At 41.3% G+C, this 22044-nt stretch overlaps 3 protein-coding genes and 1 non-coding gene across 5 annotated transcripts; 2 read left to right on the plus strand and 2 right to left on the minus strand.

Moving 5' to 3' along the window:
- Window positions 1–3786: 3786 nt before the first annotated feature.
- LOC117745482 (zinc finger protein 691-like) lies at window positions 3787–5055 on the minus strand. The gene is made up of 2 exons (XM_034553858.1): window positions 4822–5055; window positions 3787–4717 (listed from the first exon to the last, which is right to left on the minus strand). The coding sequence occupies exons 1-2, from the start codon at window positions 4982–4984 to the stop codon at window positions 4053–4055; spliced, it is 828 nt and encodes a 275-aa protein (XP_034409749.1). The 5' UTR covers window positions 4985–5055; the 3' UTR covers window positions 3787–4052.
- A 1171-nt stretch (window positions 5056–6226) lies between these two features.
- tpi1b (triosephosphate isomerase 1b) lies at window positions 6227–10468 on the minus strand. The gene is made up of 7 exons (XM_034553869.1): window positions 10204–10468; window positions 8111–8234; window positions 7694–7778; window positions 7404–7536; window positions 7196–7281; window positions 7021–7108; window positions 6227–6930 (listed from the first exon to the last, which is right to left on the minus strand). The coding sequence occupies exons 1-7, from the start codon at window positions 10310–10312 to the stop codon at window positions 6812–6814; spliced, it is 744 nt and encodes a 247-aa protein (XP_034409760.1). The 5' UTR covers window positions 10313–10468; the 3' UTR covers window positions 6227–6811.
- Window positions 10469–12103: 1635 nt separating this feature from the next.
- On the plus strand, window positions 12104–12160 carry LOC117745908. The gene has a single exon (XR_004611277.1). It is a non-coding gene; the product is annotated as a U7 small nuclear RNA (small nuclear RNA).
- Window positions 12161–12685: 525 nt separating this feature from the next.
- lpcat3 (lysophosphatidylcholine acyltransferase 3) lies at window positions 12686–21972 on the plus strand. 2 transcript variants are annotated; one of them, XM_034553829.1, is made up of 13 exons: window positions 12686–13070; window positions 14381–14488; window positions 15952–16061; window positions 16545–16638; window positions 16870–16907; window positions 18001–18179; window positions 18350–18458; window positions 18562–18648; window positions 18967–19130; window positions 20060–20207; window positions 20513–20668; window positions 20967–21110; window positions 21232–21972. In XM_034553829.1, the coding sequence occupies exons 1-12, from the start codon at window positions 12986–12988 to the stop codon at window positions 21084–21086; spliced, it is 1398 nt and encodes a 465-aa protein (XP_034409720.1). In that variant the 5' UTR covers window positions 12686–12985; the 3' UTR covers window positions 21087–21110; window positions 21232–21972. The 2 variants fall into 2 exon arrangements, with proteins under 2 accessions (XP_034409720.1, XP_034409721.1); XM_034553830.1 differs by having other exon boundaries at window positions 15955–16061.
- Window positions 21973–22044: the final 72 nt, after the last annotated feature.

Genomic DNA, 22044 nt, shown 5'->3' on the forward strand with positions numbered 1-22044 from the left:
GCCACAGATCAACATCCTCATTGTATTCCACGATGATTCAATAAAGTCACACACTCTCATCTAATCAGAGCCAGGTTGTATCTACAGTGTAAACGTTTCCATTGCTTAATTGTAACCAAAGAAGAGTTCATGCAAGCCTAATAGACATCAAAATGTTCCCTATAATAATATTTAGGCCTTATTTTGAACACACAAAATGTGTTCAAAAATATCCAAGAGTGAAATAAAAATAAGAACAAAACACACACATACATTTGTATAGTACACTGTTGGAAGATGAATAAATACAAAACAGACATTCATGCAAAAAGTCAAAACAACTGATGACTTCCCAACGTTATCACAGACTATGTCAAGCTGTCAAAGATCTTGTGTTTGGGTTTGATGCTCATGATTTGGTTTGGTCCCTGTCCCACAGTTCCCTCCAGCTGAAATATCATCCTTTTTCATAATTTCACATTTCATTCAAGCTCTGTTTTGCCTGAGAGGGACCGTTTTAACACACTTTGCTATCTACTCCTAAACCATCTTTCTCCTCCCGCTGGAGCTTTCATACTTCATAAAGTTTATCTAATGACCACCAGTAACTCTGTAATGCACCAGTCCACTGTCTCTCTGCCTGGGCACTGACTCTTGAGGTCCATTTGGGCCCCTACGCGCCTGTTAGGACTGTCATCTCCAATCTAACTGTTACATGAGAGCTCCTACGTCCATGCCATGGGGAAACATCTCGTTGGTCTGCAGCCAGCAGCATCAAGACAACCTGCAAAGGGGCACCTCCTCTCACCCGTATAACGAGTCTCTTCTGACCTCTTCCTCGCTCAACTCCAGCCTGGAGAAGATGATCCCACAGGATCTTCTAGAGGCATTGCTGAGCATTTCTTCAGTGGCTGTAGACAACGTGCGGGTGACCAGAGCTCTTCGCCTCCTTCCACCACACCACGCCTCAGCAACCAGCTTCCAGAATTAGAACTGGTCCAGTTAAGGCCTGAAAATGACAATTACATTTAAAACAGTCCATGATTTGATTAAGCCAATGGGTGATTGTAGTGTGGGTTGAGAAACAGGGTTGAAAGGAACAGTTTGACAAGGATCCTGGCTACCCATTTATTAAACAACAGCTGTTTGACCCAAGGAGGTGATGACAGTTGGAGAAGCAATCATGGTGTTTGTTTCATACTCATCTATCTTGTGTGGGAGGCCTCATTTGATTTGACTTGCCCGTTTTTTTCCCCTTAGGATTTGTTTCTTCTCTGGGAATTCAATGTACAAAGTAAGCTAGTCTTTCCAACATACTATAACTACATTTCTATCATTTCTATAATCTGCCCAGTACGTGGGAGACGCTCCAGACCTCCATGCCATTGGAGAAATGGAATAGGTGTGTGTGTGTGTGGTGGGATATGTTCTTGTACTACAAAACATTTTCATAGTTAGAAAAAGAAAGAGAAATAGACAGCTGGTTTGTTAAGTGTTGTTAAGCTCACTAATAATAATATAAATTGAAAACAGTGGCATGTAGGAAAACAACTACATCACTGTGGTGAGCTTTGATTATTGGAAAGCTTCTGTTGGAACAAACACAATGTTGCCTTTGAGTTGTTGGCCATGAACTATTTTAAAGGATGACAGCAGCACACATAAAGAAGTGGAAAGAAGGATTTCAATGTGTCCGAATGAGGATTATTTCATTCATATACGTTCAAGTGCACAGGAACTGATTTGAAACAAGTGTGCATTTGACTCCTCAGCTGACAAAACCATGTGATGTTTTAATATACTTATAGTATCCGTTATGATACAAAAACAATCAATGCCGCAGGTTTGTTGTTACCATTCACGGGTGTGTTGGAATAGAGATGATCAACTGAGACCTACATAACAAAATGATCAAATAAACCACCAATTCTTTGTTTAAAGGGAACAAAGAGCGAGGGAGCCCTTTGGCCACAGAGCTAATAGGAAACACATTGCTCTTTTTGGAGATTCATCGTAAAATCTGCTTATAATTTCTGAAACAGTCTACCAAACCGCAGAGAAAGATGCCATTTTAAAATCATACACAAAGGTTGTTTCCACTGTAGGGACACACAAGTCGTCACAGCTTGAAGTGATGTACTAAAATGTGTTCATAGCAACACTTTGAGGAGATGCCCCAATTCATCTTTATTTTAATCCAGATTGTCTATTTCAAAGAGACACTCTGCACACTTACAGTGAGTGGTTTGCGGCACAGAGCGCCTGTATGTACATGAGAGGTCTCAGAAAAATACCTCTCCAATAAATAAGTGTAGCCTGAAACACTATTCCAGTTCAACACGATCTTCTACAACATTGAGCCATGAATGAAGTGATCATTTATTATCATCTTTTCAAGTTGTTGTTTTTTCAATCAAGCAAGCTGACACATAATGAATGAAGAATGTATGAACTGAAAAAGACTATTGAAATGTCTCTATGGGCTTTTTGAATAGGTGATGCTCCTTGCACCTGGCCCCAATATCAATGATCTCTGTATTTCTTTAACTGAACTTTATACTTTAAAGCCTTGTAGCTACTATTCATGAGACAACATTGAACTCTGCCACTGCAGCTGCTGCATATACTGAATATAAGTAATGACTTCATAATGCCAGTGAAAAGAGGAGGCATTATGGGAGGGGGGGGGGGGGGGGGGGGGGGGGGGTCTTGTCTTATTTCATTATGAGGATGGATGTGGACTGAGTCTCTATTTCATGTGTGAACCGGAGCGACATTCCAAGTTTAAAGCTTTTCCCTAAAGTAGCCCTGCAGTACAAAAGTGTGCGGCCACCTGAACATTAGACCCCCTGAACCCTCGGACCGTGGGGCAATAATAAGCTGCCGTAATGCCATATAGAAATATAGTCTTCCCACAAATGTTTTGAGACCTGGTCTCTGGGATTTTTCTGCCATTCAAGCCCCAAGAGCGTGAGTGAAGTTGGACACTGATGTTGGGTGATGAGGCCTGGCACACAGTCGGCGTTCCAGTTCGTCCCAAAGGCGTTGGGTAGGCTCGAGGTCGGTCAGCCACAACACACTCAGAAAAGCATTCTTGTTTTATTCACCTGGGCATTGTCAATCTGAAACAGCTAAGGGCTTTCCCAAATCATTGCTATGGAGTTGGAAGTTGGTTGGCTTTTTTTCTGGCAGACATTTTGTCTCGTCACAGATGGAAAATAACAGGTGCGACCAAATAAACCATGACGGTGAGCCAGCATGCACAATACCAGCACACTGAAGCCCAAAGCAGAATATGTATTACTGAATTATGATTATTAATGCATGAATGTGTAAGCATCCCTTTAATGTTGCAGCTGGTAAAGGTGGAGCTAGTTTTAACGACTTTATATACTGCTGGGCTTCTTAATATATAATAATACATCATCATTTGTTTCTTCAATTATATTTTGCAGTTATAGTCTGAGTGTGAAAAGTAACAGCCAGAGCTGTCAAATAAATGCAGTGGAGTAAATACTACAATATTTCCTTATGAAATTGGAAATACTAATGTAAAATATAAGAACTTCAACATTATGAATTTCAGTACTTGAGTAAATGCCCTTATTGGCTTTTCATCACTCAGAATAATGCCTTATCAGCCAATAATGTGCATATGTTGACTGTAAGAGGACTACTGACTGAAAGTACACCCTCAGTACATTAGACAGATGCTGTAGATTGATGTGAAATTGTGAATGCTGTTACTGCCACCTACTGGAGTACTGCACAACATACCTGCAGCAGAAAGCAAAACACATTCAACAATACCAGTAGTTACATTTTATTCTGTAATAAAACATTCACCATAATTTATTTATAAAATGCAATACCTTTCAATTAATTTCTACAACTCGTTCGCACATCATTTACTGGCTTTCAAGGCCTAATGAGGTCCATGCACAATATAATTTATCATAAAACATAGAAAACACTACATTCTTTGTTCGGGTCTTTTACACTTAAATTACAGATGACAACACACAGTAACAACACGACTAATCTAGTGGACATTAGTGTATTTTCAATGAGAGTCATACAGGCATATTCTCTCTCCTGTGTATGCTTCTAACGTGCCGGCCGAGAGACTCCATCCATTTGAAGGATTTACCACAATAATTACAGACAAACTGTTTCCCTTCAGTGTGGATGGTCTGGTGTCTGTTCAGAGCGCTTGTGGTGATAAAAGTCTTTCTGCATATTTCACATCTGTAAGGCCTCTCTCCCGTGTGTGTCCTGATATGAGCTGCGAGGTGGGAGCAGTTACTGAAACGCTTTTCACAAACAGAGCAGCAGTAGGGTTTCTCTTTGCTCTCCTCGCCGTGGTGGTTGTGGTAGGGGTGGAAGAGCAAGCTGGGGTCCGGCAGGCTGCTCTTCAGGTTGGAAGGAGACGAGATGAAGTCTTTGATGTCGGATTCAAGGCTCTCGAGCTGCTCCACATCGTGACCGGTCCAGAAATCCCCGTGGCTCTTCAGATGTTGCTCCTTCTTCACCTGCGAGGGCTCTGGGTGCTCCTGCTCCATGCTGCCGCTCCCATCCTCCTCACACTGCTGGGACTCAGGAGGCTCCACTGAAGGCACTGACTGATGGAGCTGCTGCTGAGGAGGAGGAGGGGGAGGAGGAGGAGGAGGAGGATGGTGGTGGTGGTGATGGGTGAGCTGCTGCAGCTGGGCTCCCAGACATCTATCCAACCGTGGCTCTGGGTAGAAGACAAACACCAACATCATAATCATGGCATGTGTCTGCAATAATACAGGAGAGCTACATGAGGTTTGGATGCACGCAGCTTCCGTTCAAACCAACCTGACTTGAGGAGCTTCAGCTGCATCCTGAGACGACTGATTTCTAAATCTTTTGAGCGAGAAATCTCCTCCCTGTACTCGGCTATTGTGTTTTCAACAGCTCCAAATATCTCCTCCGCTGCTGCCGTCAGTCTCTCGCTGAGAAACACTCTCAGTGACTGCATGGCGGACGTTTACGGACACAATAAATGGCGTTAAGTTGCGCTGGGGAACGTATTCTAGCGAGTCCCTGAACGTCACGCTTCGCTTGTAAACACGGACGTGAGATTGAGCCACACGAAGTGTTCAACGTGGGGCACTACCGCCCCCTGCTGGACCGGGGTGCAACGGTAACACAGCAGGCTGAATAAGAGAAGCGTTTTGTGATATCATGCAGCGCATTAACACAATATTGTTGACTCAATTAAAATATAACAATTTAAAAGCTACTGTATAAAAGGTTGCTCGAATGGAAAGTTGTGTTGCTATTTTAAAAGGGAGATATATCTCAATTTATTTTATGATACCTGGCAATCAATTTTTAGCTCATGTCTTGAATTGATTTTTTTAAACATTTTGGGTTTGATATTATGCGAAAACTAAAATCCTATTAAATCAATGCTGGATTAGCAGGGACATGTGTATGTAGATTAATGAAAGTCGTGTTTAATGAAATGATCACAAACCCACAGTAAAGTAATAATCCGTTACAGTGGATCATTTATGGGACTGAAATGCATTTGTGTCTGGAACTGGTACAAAGTATTTGTATTTATACTATATTATAACTGGTAAATGCTTTTTTTATTCTGTTTTTGATAATGCTATGTTTTATGTTCCCATATGTGAAAATATATTCCCATTTTAAAAAGAGCCATTGCATTTGATTACATCATATTCTACAAGTGTTCCGGTTAATTTGTCCTCCTACAGCTTTCCGATGTGTTCAGGGAGTGAGAACTATAGTGTTCGAATTTAGAAACCAACCAGACTTACAGCCGAGATGACTGTATTTAGATCTTATAAGAGATGTGGTACTAAAGTCATGTTACAACACACACGATGTGGTGACCAAAATCCTCAGTGTGCTTTGGGGTTTATTTTAAACAAAGATCTTTATTCTCGATTAGTTCTGTATACAGCTTCGTAACTTTCACTGCTGCATGCCCTTTTTAGTTTAGTGCCGGGGTAAAAATAGCTGTCAAATGCTTCTCTGCGTGGTATTGTCTAGGAGGTCACTTCTGTAATAAGATATATCTCCCTGCCAGCCTGAGAACACCATCATCTGTGCATGAACATACAGCAGGTTATGCAACCTATTGGGGGATATATCCATATATTCCCCCCCCCCACACACTCCCTATGAGATATAGAGACTATGAAATCGACAGTTATTGGATAAAAAAAAAAGAAATCCAACACACTGAAACGGTCTCTAAACTGTTTATTATAACGTTTCCTTAAACCTATTGGCCATGACACAATATGAATAACATGAAATGGACGCTTCCCTCTTGGCAATCCAGCCAATGAACGAGAGGATCATGGTGGACTACAGGGGGGAGGGGGGTGGGGGGGTAAAAGCCACAGAACATCATAATTCCACAAAAGAGACATTGATCTAAAAAAGACAAATACAACCGATTGACAATGAGCTGTGACACCATTTACACAAAAAAGGTTGGTAAACTCTTCAAGTAAAAGGCGGGGACCGGCTGTCCACCTCAAGGTGTAGTTGTAAGTCTTTATAGCTTGAGCACTTGATGTGGCAGTTAGTTTGCACGCAGACTTTTCTCAGTGGACTTAACTCTGTTCAGTGCATGTATCAACCTGTCCCTTTTCTTCATGATGAAAAATATATATTTAAAAAAAAAAAAAAAGAAAAGGGAATGACACCATTACAAATACTGTATTATATAAAGGGGAAGAGGAGTAAGTGATGATGGAACTGGATCGTCTGAATGGATCTGGCCTCTGATCTGGACACGGTCACGTTGCAGCTGCACAGGTTTTTATGCCTTAGCGTTGATGATTTCAATAAACTCTGGCTTGAGGGAGGCTCCGCCGACAAGGAACCCATCCACATCCTTCTGGGAGGCAAGTTCTTTGCAGGTAGCACCGGTCACAGAGCCTGAAAAGAAGAGGAGATCATGGGAAGAGATTCATGAGGGAAAAATCAAAACAAGAACATGACAAGCACCATCTTGTCACACCGACTGACCTCCATAGATGATCCTCACGGAGTTGGCTACAGCCTCGGACACGTTGGTCTTCAGCCACCCCCTCAGTTTATCATGAACCTCCTGAGCCTGAGATATCGTGGAGGAAACGGACATATTATGGCGAGTTACGAGAAGAGATTGCGGTCATCATTTTCAGTGGTTACTTGTATTTACCTGCTGGGGGGAAGCGGTCTTGCCGGTGCCGATGGCCCACACGGGCTCGTACGCAAGCACGACCTTGCTCCAGTCCTTCACGTTGTCTGTGAAAGAAACGTGAGCCGAGACTTAAAAAGACAATAAACTTTCCCTGAAATGTATGATGCAACATTTACACTCCCTAGTGCATATACACTCTGAATCAGGATCGGCAGGGGTCGCATACCTGCGATGACCTTGGTCTGAGCAAAGACGACCTTCTCTGTAATGCCGCCCTCTCTCTCGTCAAGCTTCTCGCCGATGCAGGCGATGACACAGAGACCACTCTCCAGAGCGTGGGCTGTCTTCTGACCAATGAGCTAACACACACACACACACACACACACACACATCTGATTACAGAGTGTACATGGATGAATGTTTGGTTTTCTTTAATGGATGCAACGCTTCCCATTTAACGCTGCACATCATTACAGACCATAAAGCTGGTGGAAGAAGATAGTCATCCAGAATTACCTCATCGCTCTCGCCGAAAACATGGCGCCTCTCGGAGTGCCCCAGGATCACCCAGTTCACTCCGCAGTCCTTGATCATTGCAGGGCTGAAGACAGAAACTCACACAATAAAACACAAAATAATCACCAAAAAAAAGGTTTTATTACAGAGACATGAAAAAACAACAATATTGTATATTAGGGATCCAACCTAATAACCCAGAGGATTTTGGTTGTTTCACCTAACCATCGCTATTGTCTCACTATTGTGAACATTTCAAGAAATACTCTAATTAATACTATTATTGCACCTATATTTACCAAACGTAGCATTTTATATTCAGTGTGGTTGAATGTGTTCTACATTGTAGCATTATGTTCATGATTTACATAGTACCATATATTTATTTTTCCCCCCTCTGATGGACACATGACGCACCTGATCTCCCCAGTGAAGGCACCCTTGGCAACTTTGTAGCAGTTCTGAGCAGCAACCTCAAACTTGGCGTCCAGCTTGGACCTGGCAAAGTCCAGGTAGATTGATGGAGCACCACACACCACCTCTGTGAGCACAGAAGAAAACAATGCTTTGGTTTTCTGCAGTCCACATACATTAGTACTGAGAGTTACTCATAAAACTACATTTCAAGGACATTTTAGACCAACCTCCTTGATGTCAACGATGTTGTAGTAGAAGTTTGGGATTTACTTTTGGTAAACCAGAACATTAGCTGCACATACAAGTGGGATTCCAGGCCTTGCTTTAAGATACTTAGGAAACTTTATTAAACTTCTTCTATACTTTCACACATGCATACGAACCACCAGCCCTGTGATTACAGGACTATCCACTACCACTGAGCCTTAGCTGCCCTTCAACAGCAGGCCTGAATCAGTTAAAGGGCAACGTGTATAACCACACTGATCCGCTGCCAAGTACAAGACCCACATCCCAAAATATTTCATCACCACGGGGATTAAAGAGACAAATTCAGATCAGTCTTTTAAAAAACAGGGCTGGATAAAGCCAACAATATCAAGATGATTGACAGGCCTAATACAGCCAAAAAGGTACACCAACATGCATTAAATCCAAAGTTATTATTGCTTTCACATGCTGTTATGGCTGACTCGCATTAGTAATGCTTGTTAACACAAGCACCAGATGTGTCAGTCCAACCAAATGAGCCACATCAATATGCCCATGTACTACTACAGCTACGTCATGTTTTTTTAAACCGATACATTTATACAAACACAACAGGTTTGCCCTCTTGTGCAAACATGATTTTACCCAATTCAACAGCAGCAGTCTGCATGGGTCAAGAAGAGTTCAGTAGAGTCAAGACACTGACATTCAAAATGAAACTATATCTTAAGGGTTAGCAGAGTCTAAATTAAACCTGTTATTATTGGTTTGGTAAAGGTCATTTCTCCACAGCCATGGCCAGGCCGCTCTGCATTAAAAAGGTCTGAGTTCAGCCTCCTAAAGGTCGCCTACATGGCCTGCATTCTGCAGAGGTCAGAGAAAAGTCATGAGACAGAGTTCAAAAAGGTCACAGAAATAGAACCAGAGTTTAAATATCCAACATGTGAACAAAAATAAGTTTGGGGAGGAAACGGCTGAACTTTGACTTTAAAAGAGGCCGGTGGGAAAAGTCTGCTTGAGTTTCACTCGGGTGCTGTAAAGGGGTGGATTCGTTAATGGAGCAAGGTCCAAGGATAGTCCGAACCAGGGTAGCCTAAATAGAGGCACAGCAATTAGAGTTGCATAACACCAACGTTGCAGGAGGAGCACAACTGGCTGCGTGACAGCGGAAACAGGTCCAGACAAAGTCAAACTTCCCGAGGCGTGTTTTAAAAATTGTAATGCGCGGAATGAAAATCTGGAGTATAATGTCTACTTCTGCTCTGAAGAAAATAAACCACATCTAGTGTCATCTGAGGCCTTCTACCTCCTCCTCGTGTAAACTACCTCAACATGCAACGGGCAGCTCACAATAGGCTACTGTGTTCGGTCTGCAGATGAAAGAGCGGCCTCATTAGCGAGCAGCGTCACTTGAACGCACCATGCACTCTCACAGTGAAAGGCAGGTCTGTCTGCTGGACTACGTGCCGCTGCAAACGCAAACGCACCACCGACATTACTGCAAAGCCCACCGAGCGTCCGTCCTTGTATACATTTATGTCTGGGGCGCATAGACTCGGTTAAATATATATATATATATATATATATATATATATATATATATACACACACACACATAAACATATATACAACAGATTACACTGAATGCTACTTTATAAAAGGTCATACAATGAATCAGATGGGAGTGTGTGTGATGTTAATGGGGTCATTGAATTATTGAATGGCCGAGCCATTTTGAGTCTGAATGATTCGGTTGTGACATTAAAATGAGGAAACGACCCACAAAGAAGGGTCACGATAATAAAAAAACAAGTCCCTAAAATTATTAATGTAAAACAAATAAAAAAGGGATTTTGTGTTACGGCTGTCAAAACCGCACGTACCGACATTGGGGTCCACCTTGGCTGCGTTCATGGTCTGCGCGAGCTCGCCGAGGCTTTTCTTGTCGCCATTCAGCTTCCAGTTTCCACCAACGAAGAATTTCCTGCTCATGATTGCGAGTTTTTTTTAAAGGGGGTGTTTTAGCCGAGAATGTACTGCTCCACCGTGGTCAATCTTTTCTGGGGTAAGAGAGCGGACGTGAAAAAGCTGCTCAGAGTATTTATGATCATGGACAAGTTAACCCCTCCTCTCCGTCAGCTCCATTGGTCTATGGCGGCACGCCCGTAAACGCATCTCCCCATTTGAGGAAGGGGAAGAGCAATAGTCATGCTGCATTCAAGTGCTCTGTGGAACACTTTTCATACAAGGACTAACTGCGAAGGACAGCCAAAACCGAAATGCCAAAATGCCATCATTTGAATATACTGGCATTCGGCACATACTCAAATCCTGTACTTAGGTACACTTTTTACAGACTACTTACTGCACAGTTTATCTATGTTATTCTACTTCATACTTTTACTGCATTACATTCCAGAGGGAAACGTTGTATGTTATACTCCGCTGCATTTGTTCTGCACTTAGAAAGCATAAGGTATGCAATACCAATCTACCCAGTAGTATACAGAGTATCTCAAATTGGCTGCACATTGACGAACTATAACGTTAAAATGCTCTTGCATGTATTCGTTAGTGATACAATCCCAATAATAGCCATGCACATTTCCTGGAGGATTTTACTTGTGATTGAGTATTTTTATTTTTGATAATAATAATGCAGGATAGCCATCGCTTCACCTGGCTTTATTTCTAAAAAGGTGTAGTTTAGACATTTTTGTCTGTATACACTATGCTCCACCCCCCGCTTCTTATTGTTAGTGTGGCATCCACTTGTAAATGTCACTACTACATACAACATTAGTATATACCAGCACTTTAAATATGTTGTTAAAGGGGGCGGAGCCTCTCCAACCAGGCTGTGCAGAAGTGACCTGCATACCGTGATTGCGATGTGATTTGTTTGTTTCTACACCTGCTATTCCAGGTGAACCATATTTTCTCTGATGAAGGTCCTTTAGATCGAAAGCAAAACAAATATAGTGTTCTCTGCATAGTTTTAAGTGTGCGGATATCTATTCTACCAATAATAATAACAATACATTTTATTTGTATAGCGCTTTAAAAAGGTACTCAAACATGGTAAAGACAAACACAATACAATCAATAACAATGTAAACAAGGCAGAGAGATTACATTATAACAGTAATAAACAAAATAAAAACATACATAAGTAGCATCACCGGTTAAAGGCAGATCGAAACAGGCGAGTTGTAAATGCAGTTTTGAAAGTGGCGAATGCTTTTACTTCAGTAAAGGATCTTCAACTACAGCCTCTTGTTTACTTCTGCAAAAGTGAGAACCTAATCCAAATTATTAAAATACCTCTATATAATCAGACATTTTACATTAACTTTGAATGAAATTATTATTAATCAAAGCAACGGTAATCTTATCAATTATAAATGCAGATGTAATATCTGTAATCTAAATTTTAGACTGATATGGCAAAAACTATGACGAGCCACCGTTTGATTGGCTGAGGTGACTAAAGTCCCACAATGCTTTGTGCGTCCTGGCCGGAGCCACAGTTTGAAGAGCTCTGATTGGAGGATGTTCCGCCATGTTTTGCATACCCAGGCTGCACTGCCGTAAAATATACAGTTCTTACACGCTTAAAGTTCAATTTTCAGGAGTTTGAGGCGACGTTTGTCATAATAATATACTCGAGCCTTGTTGTTGTTGCTGTTACTTTGTTCATTGAAAGTGACTACAACTTGACACCGTAGCAGTAGGGCATGTTTTTAATGTACAACTACTGCTAGTCGCCGCCATTACCAGCAGGAATCTATTTGCTCTTTAGATATTTGTCTAGCAGGTTTCTCGTAAAGAGAAGCCCCACAAAATGGTTAATAATAATAATAGACGCTGTAATATGAACTGTGAATTCCGTCATTTGATAAATTGCTCACAGTCAATTATTATAATTCTAAGATATCTAATATAACAAACATAATTATAATACGTACGAAGTTTGCGTTTGATCTATCTCCTTCATCAGCCAAATACAAACTGAAGCACTTTAAAACAAATAATATTCTATTAAAAATATCTTGACTACTTTTTTGACTTCAGCTCCAATACTGTTCATACTTATCTATATTTAACCCCAACTAATCTGTTGATGTGCTCATGATCGATACTGCATACAACTGTTTGTACTTGGCGTGGAAATATTGGGTGCAGTGGTTAAACGTGTTGTAATTAAAATAGGGTTTATAATAATAATGTGTCACTGAACCTTTTGTGGTAAACACATGATCCGATTATTGAAATAACTTGTATATAGAGGAGCTTTAATTGCTGCTGTTCCTGTGAGTCGCCACAAGGGGGCCCACTGATACTATGATGGGTGTTAATCTGGTTAATCTTCACCCACTAGTTCACTGGTTTGCTCCCATTATGCCATTCTGGGTGCGCTGCTCCAGATACCTGTCAACCCACAAGTCCGATCCTGAGCCAAACACCTGTGAACGCCGAGCCCGTATCCGCCTGGTAAAGATAGACGGGAGGGGAGGGAAAGGAGGAGGAGAATCACCGGTTTAACTTCGCAGGAGGCTGAGCCGTGAACGGCCTTTAAAAACGGGAGTGTGCGCGTGAATGTCTGCCGTGAGTCAGTAGAGTTCACTGAACCGTCGCGAAGAGACGTTTCCGCCCACAAGCAAGATGGCGGCTCCCTTGCTGGAGAATCTGTCGGAGTCCTTAGGTTCCCCGGAGCCAGCGGTTCGACTACTTCTATCTATTTTAATCGGTGAGTTTCCACCTCGCGTTGTTCTAGTAGCTGGCCGACGTGCCGTTAATCCCGGTGACATGTTTTCGGTGCTCTGTGGTGACTGTTAACGGATACACGCACCGCTAACACAACGCTCAGTTAGGTTGTAATTGACACACAGCCACAGGCTTCAGACCAGTTGTGTTGGTCTCCTGCCGTCTGTTTTAACAGGACGTTAGCTTCACGGGCTTCCCCGAACCGTAACACACGTTTCCAGCTGAGTCTTTCTCCCTTAAACGTGACAGTTTTCCTTCACAACACCACCGACCCACGGCTAAGTTGTTGCACCGACAGTGAACTTGTGGCTACTGGCGTGATGGTGCTCCCGTCTGTCTGGTGGTCAGTTTGGTGTTGTGGCAAACATCGTCATCTGTCTGAATCTCTCCTCCTAAAATACATTTAATGATGGACGGGCTGACTTACTGGACAGTTGAGGTCACGTTAGCTTGACAGTGGCACAATGCAGACTACACGAATGACATTGTTTGTCGGCTGTGGGATTATCGTCTTAGTTTGAGACTGGAAGATGGTCCAAATATTGTTGGGGGAGGGAAATTATTTGACATAGAAAAAATGAGCACAGACTGCCAAAATATGCCCCCCTCTGACCCCCCCATGTTCCACTCGGTTGAGTAGAGGGGACACAGACTCTGAGGGGTTTACATTTGTTTAACAAGGCCAGAATGTACTTTTCATTCAAATGTGCAATAATTTAGGATCTGCTGTTCGATTGGAGCTTGTACCACATGGGACTACAAGGTCTGAATGTCATGTCATATATATATATATATATATATATATCCCCCCCCCCCCCCACATAGTGTGTGGGGTTGGGGAGGGCGTCCTCGATCTATGCTGTCCTCTTTGAACTTTGCTCTGACACATAGACACGTCTGTGTTGCCTCACACCAACAATGCGATAGAGTGAACGTGGCTTTTCAGATCAGGGTTTAGTTGGCTAATGGCTGAACGCCCTTCAGTCGGCCTGTTGCATATTAATTGTCCCACTGTTGCTTAATTTTTGTTGCTGTGTTGTAACTACCTTCCTCTACAACAGCGGAGCCTGAACGCCTCAACATTTCCTCTGCTGTACATTTAGGTTTAGGTCAGTCACCTGCTTTGCAAAAGCAACTGCATAGTAATCCGCTGTCTAGCAAGACTCTGCACAAGTGATGCAGATGATCAATGCCCTCCAGCAGCTCCAGTCAACAATGGCTCACGTGGTTGATATGAAGATGCATACTTCAGCTTTATTAACATATTTGGGTTTTTTGTTCTCTGTCCTGCAGGGTATCCCTGTGCTCTGGTGTACCGGCGTTTCTTGTTCTACCAACCTGCCACAGTTATACACTTGTTCCACACTTTCTCTGGACTGGCTCTAGCAGCATTCAACTTTGGTGAGATATAGCGCGTTGTTTACTTCCTTGTTAGCAGTTGTCGTCTTCCCAGCCTTTGATGGTGCATTGCTACAATTCTTTTGTGCGCACTAAACAATTAGGAAACTGCTCACAAAATAGAGACCCCCTTGTTAGAAAAAGTGGTCCAACATGCCACGCAGCGCACCAACGCTTTGCATGCCTACTTTCATTAGATATTACGGTCAAGATATCATAACTTTGTTCCTTCAAATCTCCCTTGAGGATTGATAATGATTGGATAAAGGTCCAATATGTTCGTTGACACAGGCTTAGAAATTGTTGCCAGCATTCTATGAACTAAATCCTTACTTTGTGACGAGAACACGTGAAAGTGGGCCGTTAAGTATTTTCCCCTCATTTGACCTTATATAAAGGTTATATTCATCTTTGCATTACATTTTTTTATTTATGTAACATCCAGAAGAAACGCTGGACTTGAACAGAAGGCACTTTTGTTTCTTAGTTGAACATTGTGGTTTAGGGATTGTTTTTCTGTGTGGATGAATCATCACTATTGAATCATTTCCGGGTATTAGGAAGCAAATGTTTTGCTATTCAAAATGATACACCAGCAAGTTTGACAACTCAGTTTTTATATACAGTACATTAAGTTAATTGAGGCCTGCAAGTACCAACTGCTGATTAATTTCTCAAGTTGTTTGATTCATAAGATTTAAAAATGGAAATTACAGATGTTGCAGTTTTTAGATTGCTTGTTTTGTCTAACCAACCGTAGAGCTGCAAAGAAATGAAGTCCATCATCAGAATATTGATAATTAATATCTTATATCTGTTTCCTTCACATAAATGCTAAACATTTGCTTGTTCTGTTTTTTTCTCAAATGTCAATATGTGAAGCCTTCTTTTGCCACCTATGATAGAAAACTAAAGATCTTTGAATTTTGGACTGTTTGTAAAATTCATCATGGTGGCACCATATATTTGGTCTGTGGTACATTTATAAGAGGCATATCTCACTGTTTTAATCAACTAACCTGCAGATTATTGTCTAAGCAATACTGTAAATTATCATTAGTTGCAAAGGACAAGTATTTCAATTTGAGAAGCTGGAACCACCGAATAAAAATTACATTGATTATCAAAACCTCTATTTCTAAATGACCAAAGTGACAACATTGTTAACATGTGCTGTTCCAGATGAGACAAAGGGATGACTGGCTGGAGTAAAACTGCTAACATCAATCTCTTTCTCTTTTCTTTATTCTCGTTGTGGCTGCACTTGGATGTTACAGCAGGTCGGTTTATCTTTTTCCTTTTGGAAACCTCTTTGAGAGAGATCAACTGTATATTGTGGATTTGCCTTGTTCTGTCTCCATCTTAGAAAATACTGAACTGAGGAGGGGAAAAAATGCTGTTTACTTGTCCAGTCCTACAGTTCACACTTGACTGACCCCACCCCCCCAATCATCATCTCTCTCTCCCAGGCTCTCAGATCTATCACTCTGCAGTATGCGTCCTTGTCCAATTCCTGATGCTGAGGCTCATGGGAAGGACGGTAACAACTGTACTGAGCAGCTTTACCTTTCAAATGGTGAGGTGTCCCGGTGTTTGTTTTTCATTTTTCTTCACCCCTTTTCTACGCATCCTTTTGTCCACTGTCAAACTGATGTGCAGTACCTGAGCCAATGCAGTCAAAGTCTGTCTGCACAGTCTGATGTGGAATTCCTGCCTCTGCAGTCTGTAATGGCCTTGTTGATGCATACGCACCATTTGATCCACGCATTAAAAGAGCCACTATAACCAGTACTTGTAAGATGTTGTCATATGCTTGTTGGAGCCTTCTTTCATGCCTTTGCAGTAATTGTTCTCACACTTTATGAACTGCAGTAATGAAACTCCGATTTCTTTATTTTTTTCTTCCCAAATGTGCTTGCGTCAGATTTTGTTTTTAACGGCACACTTCCTCTAATTTCGTCGTCACGTAGAACTGTCATAAACATCTGCTTGGAGATGTTGGATAATGCAGAGGTATATTAACTGGATGTCTTTGCCGCACCATCTTCTCGTTCTGTAGGTATACCTGCTGGCAGGATATTACTACACAGCGACAGGGGAGTATGACATCAAGTGGACCATGCCTCATTGTGTCCTCACACTCAAACTTGTTGGTGAGTTGACTGCGGCGCTCTGCTTGACAAACCCAATTGTTTCATAAAAACAAATGTTCTCATTTTATATCTTCTTGTTGCGATCTTTCCCTTTTGCCCTAGTAATCGATTAACACGCTGATAAACTGCTGACATGGCCTTTGCATGGTTAATAGTGTTCAATTAAATGATCATGACGGCATTAGTCAACCTAACATAGTTTCTGACACCAGTTGCATTTTCTGATTACAGGTTTGTCATTTGATTACTATGACGGCGGGAAGGAACCAGTGAGTTGGTTGATCTCTCTCTTGTTTTTGCCTGCTTGATCATTCGTCTGCATGTTGTTGTCTGTCTGCGAATGTTGTTTGTTTGATTTTTGCTCGTTGTTCATTGGTTAGTTCTTGCAAGAGTAATTATTTTCATCTTTTTATTAAAAAGAAAAAGTCATTTTCATGTGTGAAAGAAAGGTAGATTTGGGTTTTTTTTTATTTATTTTTTTTTGGAAAGAATATTTATAATTTTCACCACAAACGAGTAGATGATCCCGATGTGTAAAGCAAGAAACTGGCCTGGTCAATTACGAACACAAAACCAGTTGCATGAGTAATGTATACGTAAATCTGTGGTCCGTATGACTATATGAGAAGGGTGATATTTGCATCGGGGGTGTATTCACAAAGCATGGATTGTGGATGCTGATGCCACCATGAAATGCACATCATTTGCAACTGCTACCTGCAGATTGTATTACTCCAATGATAAAACGGCTCAAACACACCCATATAGTTTTGCAGCCGAGTCCAATCTGATTGCAATTATTCATGTGGGAAAGTATAAATGTGAAAGATGAGTCGGCCTGAGTCTCAACAATGACTGAGTATATTTGTGCCGGGCCATAAAGACCGGGCTCATTTGACATCTCGCCATTCATTGTGTATGCTTGTGCACTGCAAAGCACACATGCAGGGGTGAAATAATTCATCATAATGAGGATATTAATTGCGCAATACATAAAAGTTACAATTTTTTATAGTATTTTGCGCAGCTTTTCCTATTCTTTCACTCACTTGTCTCTCTACAGCATGCTTGGTTCCTAGTGCAGCGGGTATATCTGTGACGGCTGTTAATTGCCCCTTCTGTTTTATTCTGAGTGTCTATGGTTTGCTTTAAATTATGGTTTATATTTTGTATCTGTTTATAAACACACACATCTGGTTAATATTGCTTTTCAGTACACGGTTTACAGATGTTGAGTTTGTTGTCCGTCTAGATTGTGATCTCTACATCCCGTATCAACGTTCTCTTTCTCCATTCCCCTTCATCCCGCTTTCATATCACTCATCTTCTCATGGTTTTTCTTCTCATATCCTTCAACTCCAGTCTCAGCTGAGTTCAGAGCAGAGGATTGCAGCCCTACCGTCTGTGCCCTCCCTGCTGGAGGTGTGTGGCTTTTCCTACTTCTATGGAGGCTTCCTGGTGGGGCCCCAGTTCACACTGCGCAGCTACCAGAAGCTGGTGGCAGGGGAGCTCAGCGACTGCCCTGGAAAGCCTCCGAACAGGTAAAAGAGCAAGACAACGATGAGTGAAAAGAAATTAGCTGAAAGACTACCTTTTTTTTATTTATTCATTACATCTCCATAAAGTAAGTCGACTGTGCAGTGTCACAGCCCTGCAGTTAATATTATCACCTTCCAATCGCCCATCACCACCTTGTTTCATTCTCTTCCAGTGTCATACCGGCTATGAAGAGGTTTGCTCTGGGTTTTCTCTGCCTGGTGGTATATGCAATATTTAGTCCCTATTACGCAGACAGCTACTTCCTAACCGATGAGTATGATGTGAGAACAACAACATGTTCAAAAATAATCCCTGTGTATGCATTAAGTTTTTCAATGTGAGGAGTCAGTGTGTCTAAAATGTAAACCAATGTCCTTTCCACAGGCTCAGCCCTTCTGGTATCGCTGTGTGTTCATTCTGATTTGGGCTAAAGTCATCTTGTATAAATACGTCAGCTGTTGGGTTATAGCGGTAAGTAACCTCTTGATCTGGAAGTATGTGTCAGGGGGGAAGGCTACAGCCTACTGATTTGCCTCTTGAAATAAACAATTTGTATAAAGTTGTCTTCAAATACAGCACCTAGCTCGACACTTGTTGTGAGACGGCGTTGATTGTAAAACCCCACCCTTTTGAAATGCCTTTTACAATTACTAATCCACGCATGCTTGGATTAATGTTGAGGCACACCCCAACCAGCCCAAATTACCAGGTGCAGTTTAAAAGGGTTTTGTGAGTCATGGTGTGATCTCACGTCAGCAAATGATAAAATGTTGTTGTTGTGCGTCACAGGAAGGCGTATGTATATTATCTGGACTAGGCTACAATGGTGTAGTGGATGGCGAGCACAAGTGGGACGCCTGTGCCAATATGAAGGTGTGGCGCTTTGAAACCACGCCACTTTTTGGAGGAACCATCTCTTCCTTCAACATCAACACAAATGCCTGGGCTGCCAGGTCAGTGTCGAGCCAGACATCTGTGATGCTCTCTCCCTTGTGTCTTCAAAGATGGGTTGTAAAAGTTGCATATTTACTAAGATGATAACGGGGAATTAGAGGAGTTGTTTAAGTCCAATAGGCTTATAATTCAATGCTTTACGGAAAAGCAATGCCGGGGGCCTCTTCGGTTTATTTTAACACCAGAGGAATCATTGCAGGGAGGGAGCTAACATCCTCCGAGGGGTTTTATAACATCGTTGTATGCTTTGCTTACCTCCCCAGTAATTATTATTTTTTTTAAATTCTTCTTCCTCAAGAATTGTTCAATACTTGCATTTTAATTCAATTGAAGTGGCACAATTGTATAAGATACAATGTTGCCAAAGCATGTTGATACAAACTACACACTTATTATTATACACAATACAAAAGGAGAGGAAAAACTAAAGGGCTTTAGATAAGAATAACATAGATGACATTTATGATTTACCATGGGGGGGTTGCGGAGCTCATGGTGAGGATGTTAAATCTCACTTTTCTTATTCAGACGTTCGAAAGGTGTGATGCATACTGATACCTAAAGGCCACCAGCAAGGCTGTTATGCAGCTTACGTTATGTACTTATTTATCTGACTCAGCGAATGTGCACTGGTGACAAACCAGTGCACATTCAACCATATTGACTATATTGAAAGTCCAATGCGTGTAAGATATTGTAACAGTCTCAGCCAGCATTGACTTGATGAGTACCCTTGAAGGGGATGTAAAGTTGTGGAAATGTTTTAATATAACCTCAGTTGCTATGCAACAAGAACTTCAGGTAAGTGAGTGCTTACCATGTAGGCAGTGATGGCAGTTGCATTACGTTTGTCTGACTGCACGTATCCAGATGAAGCAATCCAAAACTCTTGACTTGTGTTTTTTTTTTTTTCTCTCTTTTTTTTAAGACATGTCTTCAAACGGTTGAAGTTCCTGGGCAATAAGTCCCTGTCTCATGTGGCCACACTCCTCTTTCTGACTTTTTGGCATGGTCTTCACTCCGGATACATCCTCTGCTTCTCCATGGAGTTCTTTATCATCACTGTAGAGAGACAGGTACATCACAGATGCAGGATGTGAGGATGGGTAATGATTAGCATTGTGTGCAGGAAGCACAATTTATCTGGGTCTCTGTATTATGTTTATTTTCTCAGTAAAAGCTTTGTCTGCATTATATAAACCAGTTGTTTAACTTAATCACAAGAGTTTCTTGTCATTAAATAGCATTGATCAAATGCACCTCACTGCTGATTGTTCTGGTAATTAAATATTGACTACAGACACAATTTGGCATTAGTTTATTATATAACCGGTATGCTTTATTGTGTTGAACTAATATGCAATCTGTTTGTATGTGGCAGGCTCTGGCACTAGTGAGGGACAGTCCCTTGCTTTCAAAGTTGGCCAACAGCACACTCTACCCGCTCATCTATGTAGTCCAGCAGTTTCTCCATTGGCTCTTCATGGGCTACCCCCTTGTGCCATTTTGCCTCTTCACCTATGACAAATGGCTCAAGGTAACAACTCTCAGAGATGCATCATGCTTTTCATAATAAGTGTATTGACCGCAACCGACAAATCCTCATTGTGTGTGTGGAATGAACATTACTTTTATAATATCATTATATTGTAATACAGTATTTGGCCAGGTACAGTATGACGTTCATGTAGCAAAGTAATTCAGGTCATTGACAAAGGCTGGAAACTTTCTGTTGGCGACCACTGAGAAAGAGACCGAGCAGGTGTCATCATAATATGTGGATGATTAAATCAGGATATTAACTTGACTGTTTTGACCCCTTTTTTGTTTTTCAGGTGTATTCGTCCATCTATTTCTGTGGTCACGTATTCTTCCTCGTAGCCTTTTTAATCATGCCATACATTCGTAAGGTGCTGGTGCCTAAGAAAGAACGAAGTGAGACAAAGCAGGATTAAACCGTGGTACTAAAACTTGGCATGGTAAGCGCAGGCCTTTTTTTAAATAAAAAAAAATATATATTTTCCCATACATTTTCAGTTATGTTGAGAGATAAAGTTGTGAATAAGTGTTTTTAAATTTGTAATATCTGCTTCTTTCCAGGTCCGTCTAAGGCTAAATATTCACTGAAGGGAACTGTGACTTTCAAGGAGCAGAATGGAAATATTTTAAGGCCTTTAGTAATATATATGTCCATGTAAAAATAAATTTCTATATATTTTTGTGTTTTAAATGGGAAGGGTGTTTTTATAAACATTTAGAGAAATGTTTACAGGAAATGACCATCGTGCCACATGGGGTAAATGTGAGCCAATCGAGGGGGCGGCGAATTCCTGTTTGTTTTTTCTTCGGGGAGGGGGGGGGGGGGGGGGGTTGAAGAAACGTTGGACTTGTAGAACTTGAGAGACTTACATGCTGTCGACACAGAATTGCACTCACCAGTCACGGGTTCAGAGTCTGTAATTGGCTCCGATGTGTTTTTTTTTTTTTTTCTGTTTCATTTCTCTCATGTCTACCACCCGCAATTAGCAGCAGACTTCACAGGAGGTTTAAGCACAGCGCCATGTGGCACTTTCTTTAATACAACAATACTTTCTGCAAAAGATAGTTGATGATAATAATTGTGATAATAATAATTTATAATCTGGGAGTTGTTTCTTGAAAATGGCTGCCGGTGGTTATACAAGCACTGTAAATCACACATTGTACACTAAACCCCATCTCAAAATGGCCTTGTATTAATGAATGTTTTTACAGTACATTTGTTTTTGATTTGATGTTTTAACAGCTTTTATGAATATGAACATTTTGTAGCTTTGGGATAAAACATCATGACATAGTTTGCATTGTTCTCCTGCCTTTCCTCATTTGATGTGTCTGTTTTTTTCTTTTCTTTTTTTTTCTCACCATGTTTCC

The sequence above is a fragment of the Cyclopterus lumpus genome, chromosome 16 (genome assembly GCF_009769545.1).
Source record: "Cyclopterus lumpus isolate fCycLum1 chromosome 16, fCycLum1.pri, whole genome shotgun sequence".
NCBI lineage: Eukaryota > Metazoa > Chordata > Actinopteri > Perciformes > Cyclopteridae > Cyclopterus > Cyclopterus lumpus.

What these genes read in the sequence shown, in the direction of transcription:
- LOC117745482 (XM_034553858.1), bottom strand. Translation starts at nt 4,984, where the DNA reads ATGCAGTCACTGAGAGTGTTTCTCAGCGAGAGACTGACGGCAGCAGCG. An exon ending in GCTGAAGCTCCTCAAGTCAG is followed by an intron (nt 4,718 to 4,821) that starts GTTGGTTTGAAC and finishes TCTTCTACCCAG; the next exon opens with AGCCACGGTTGGATAGATGT.
- tpi1b (XM_034553869.1), bottom strand. Translation starts at nt 10,312, where the DNA reads ATGAGCAGGAAATTCTTCGTTGGTGGAAACTGGAAGCTGAATGGCGAC. An exon ending in TTTTCGGCGAGAGCGATGAG is followed by an intron (nt 7,537 to 7,693) that starts GTAATTCTGGAT and finishes TGTGTGTGTTAG; the next exon opens with CTCATTGGTCAGAAGACAGC. An exon ending in AGACCGCTTCCCCCCAGCAG is followed by an intron (nt 7,109 to 7,195) that starts GTAAATACAAGT and finishes ACGATATCTCAG; the next exon opens with GCTCAGGAGGTTCATGATAA.
- lpcat3 (XM_034553829.1), top strand. Translation starts at nt 12,986, where the DNA reads ATGGCGGCTCCCTTGCTGGAGAATCTGTCGGAGTCCTTAGGTTCCCCG. An exon ending in CCTGGAAAGCCTCCGAACAG is followed by an intron (nt 18,180 to 18,349) that starts GTAAAAGAGCAA and finishes ATTCTCTTCCAG; the next exon opens with TGTCATACCGGCTATGAAGA. An exon ending in CCTATGACAAATGGCTCAAG is followed by an intron (nt 20,669 to 20,966) that starts GTAACAACTCTC and finishes TTTGTTTTTCAG; the next exon opens with GTGTATTCGTCCATCTATTT.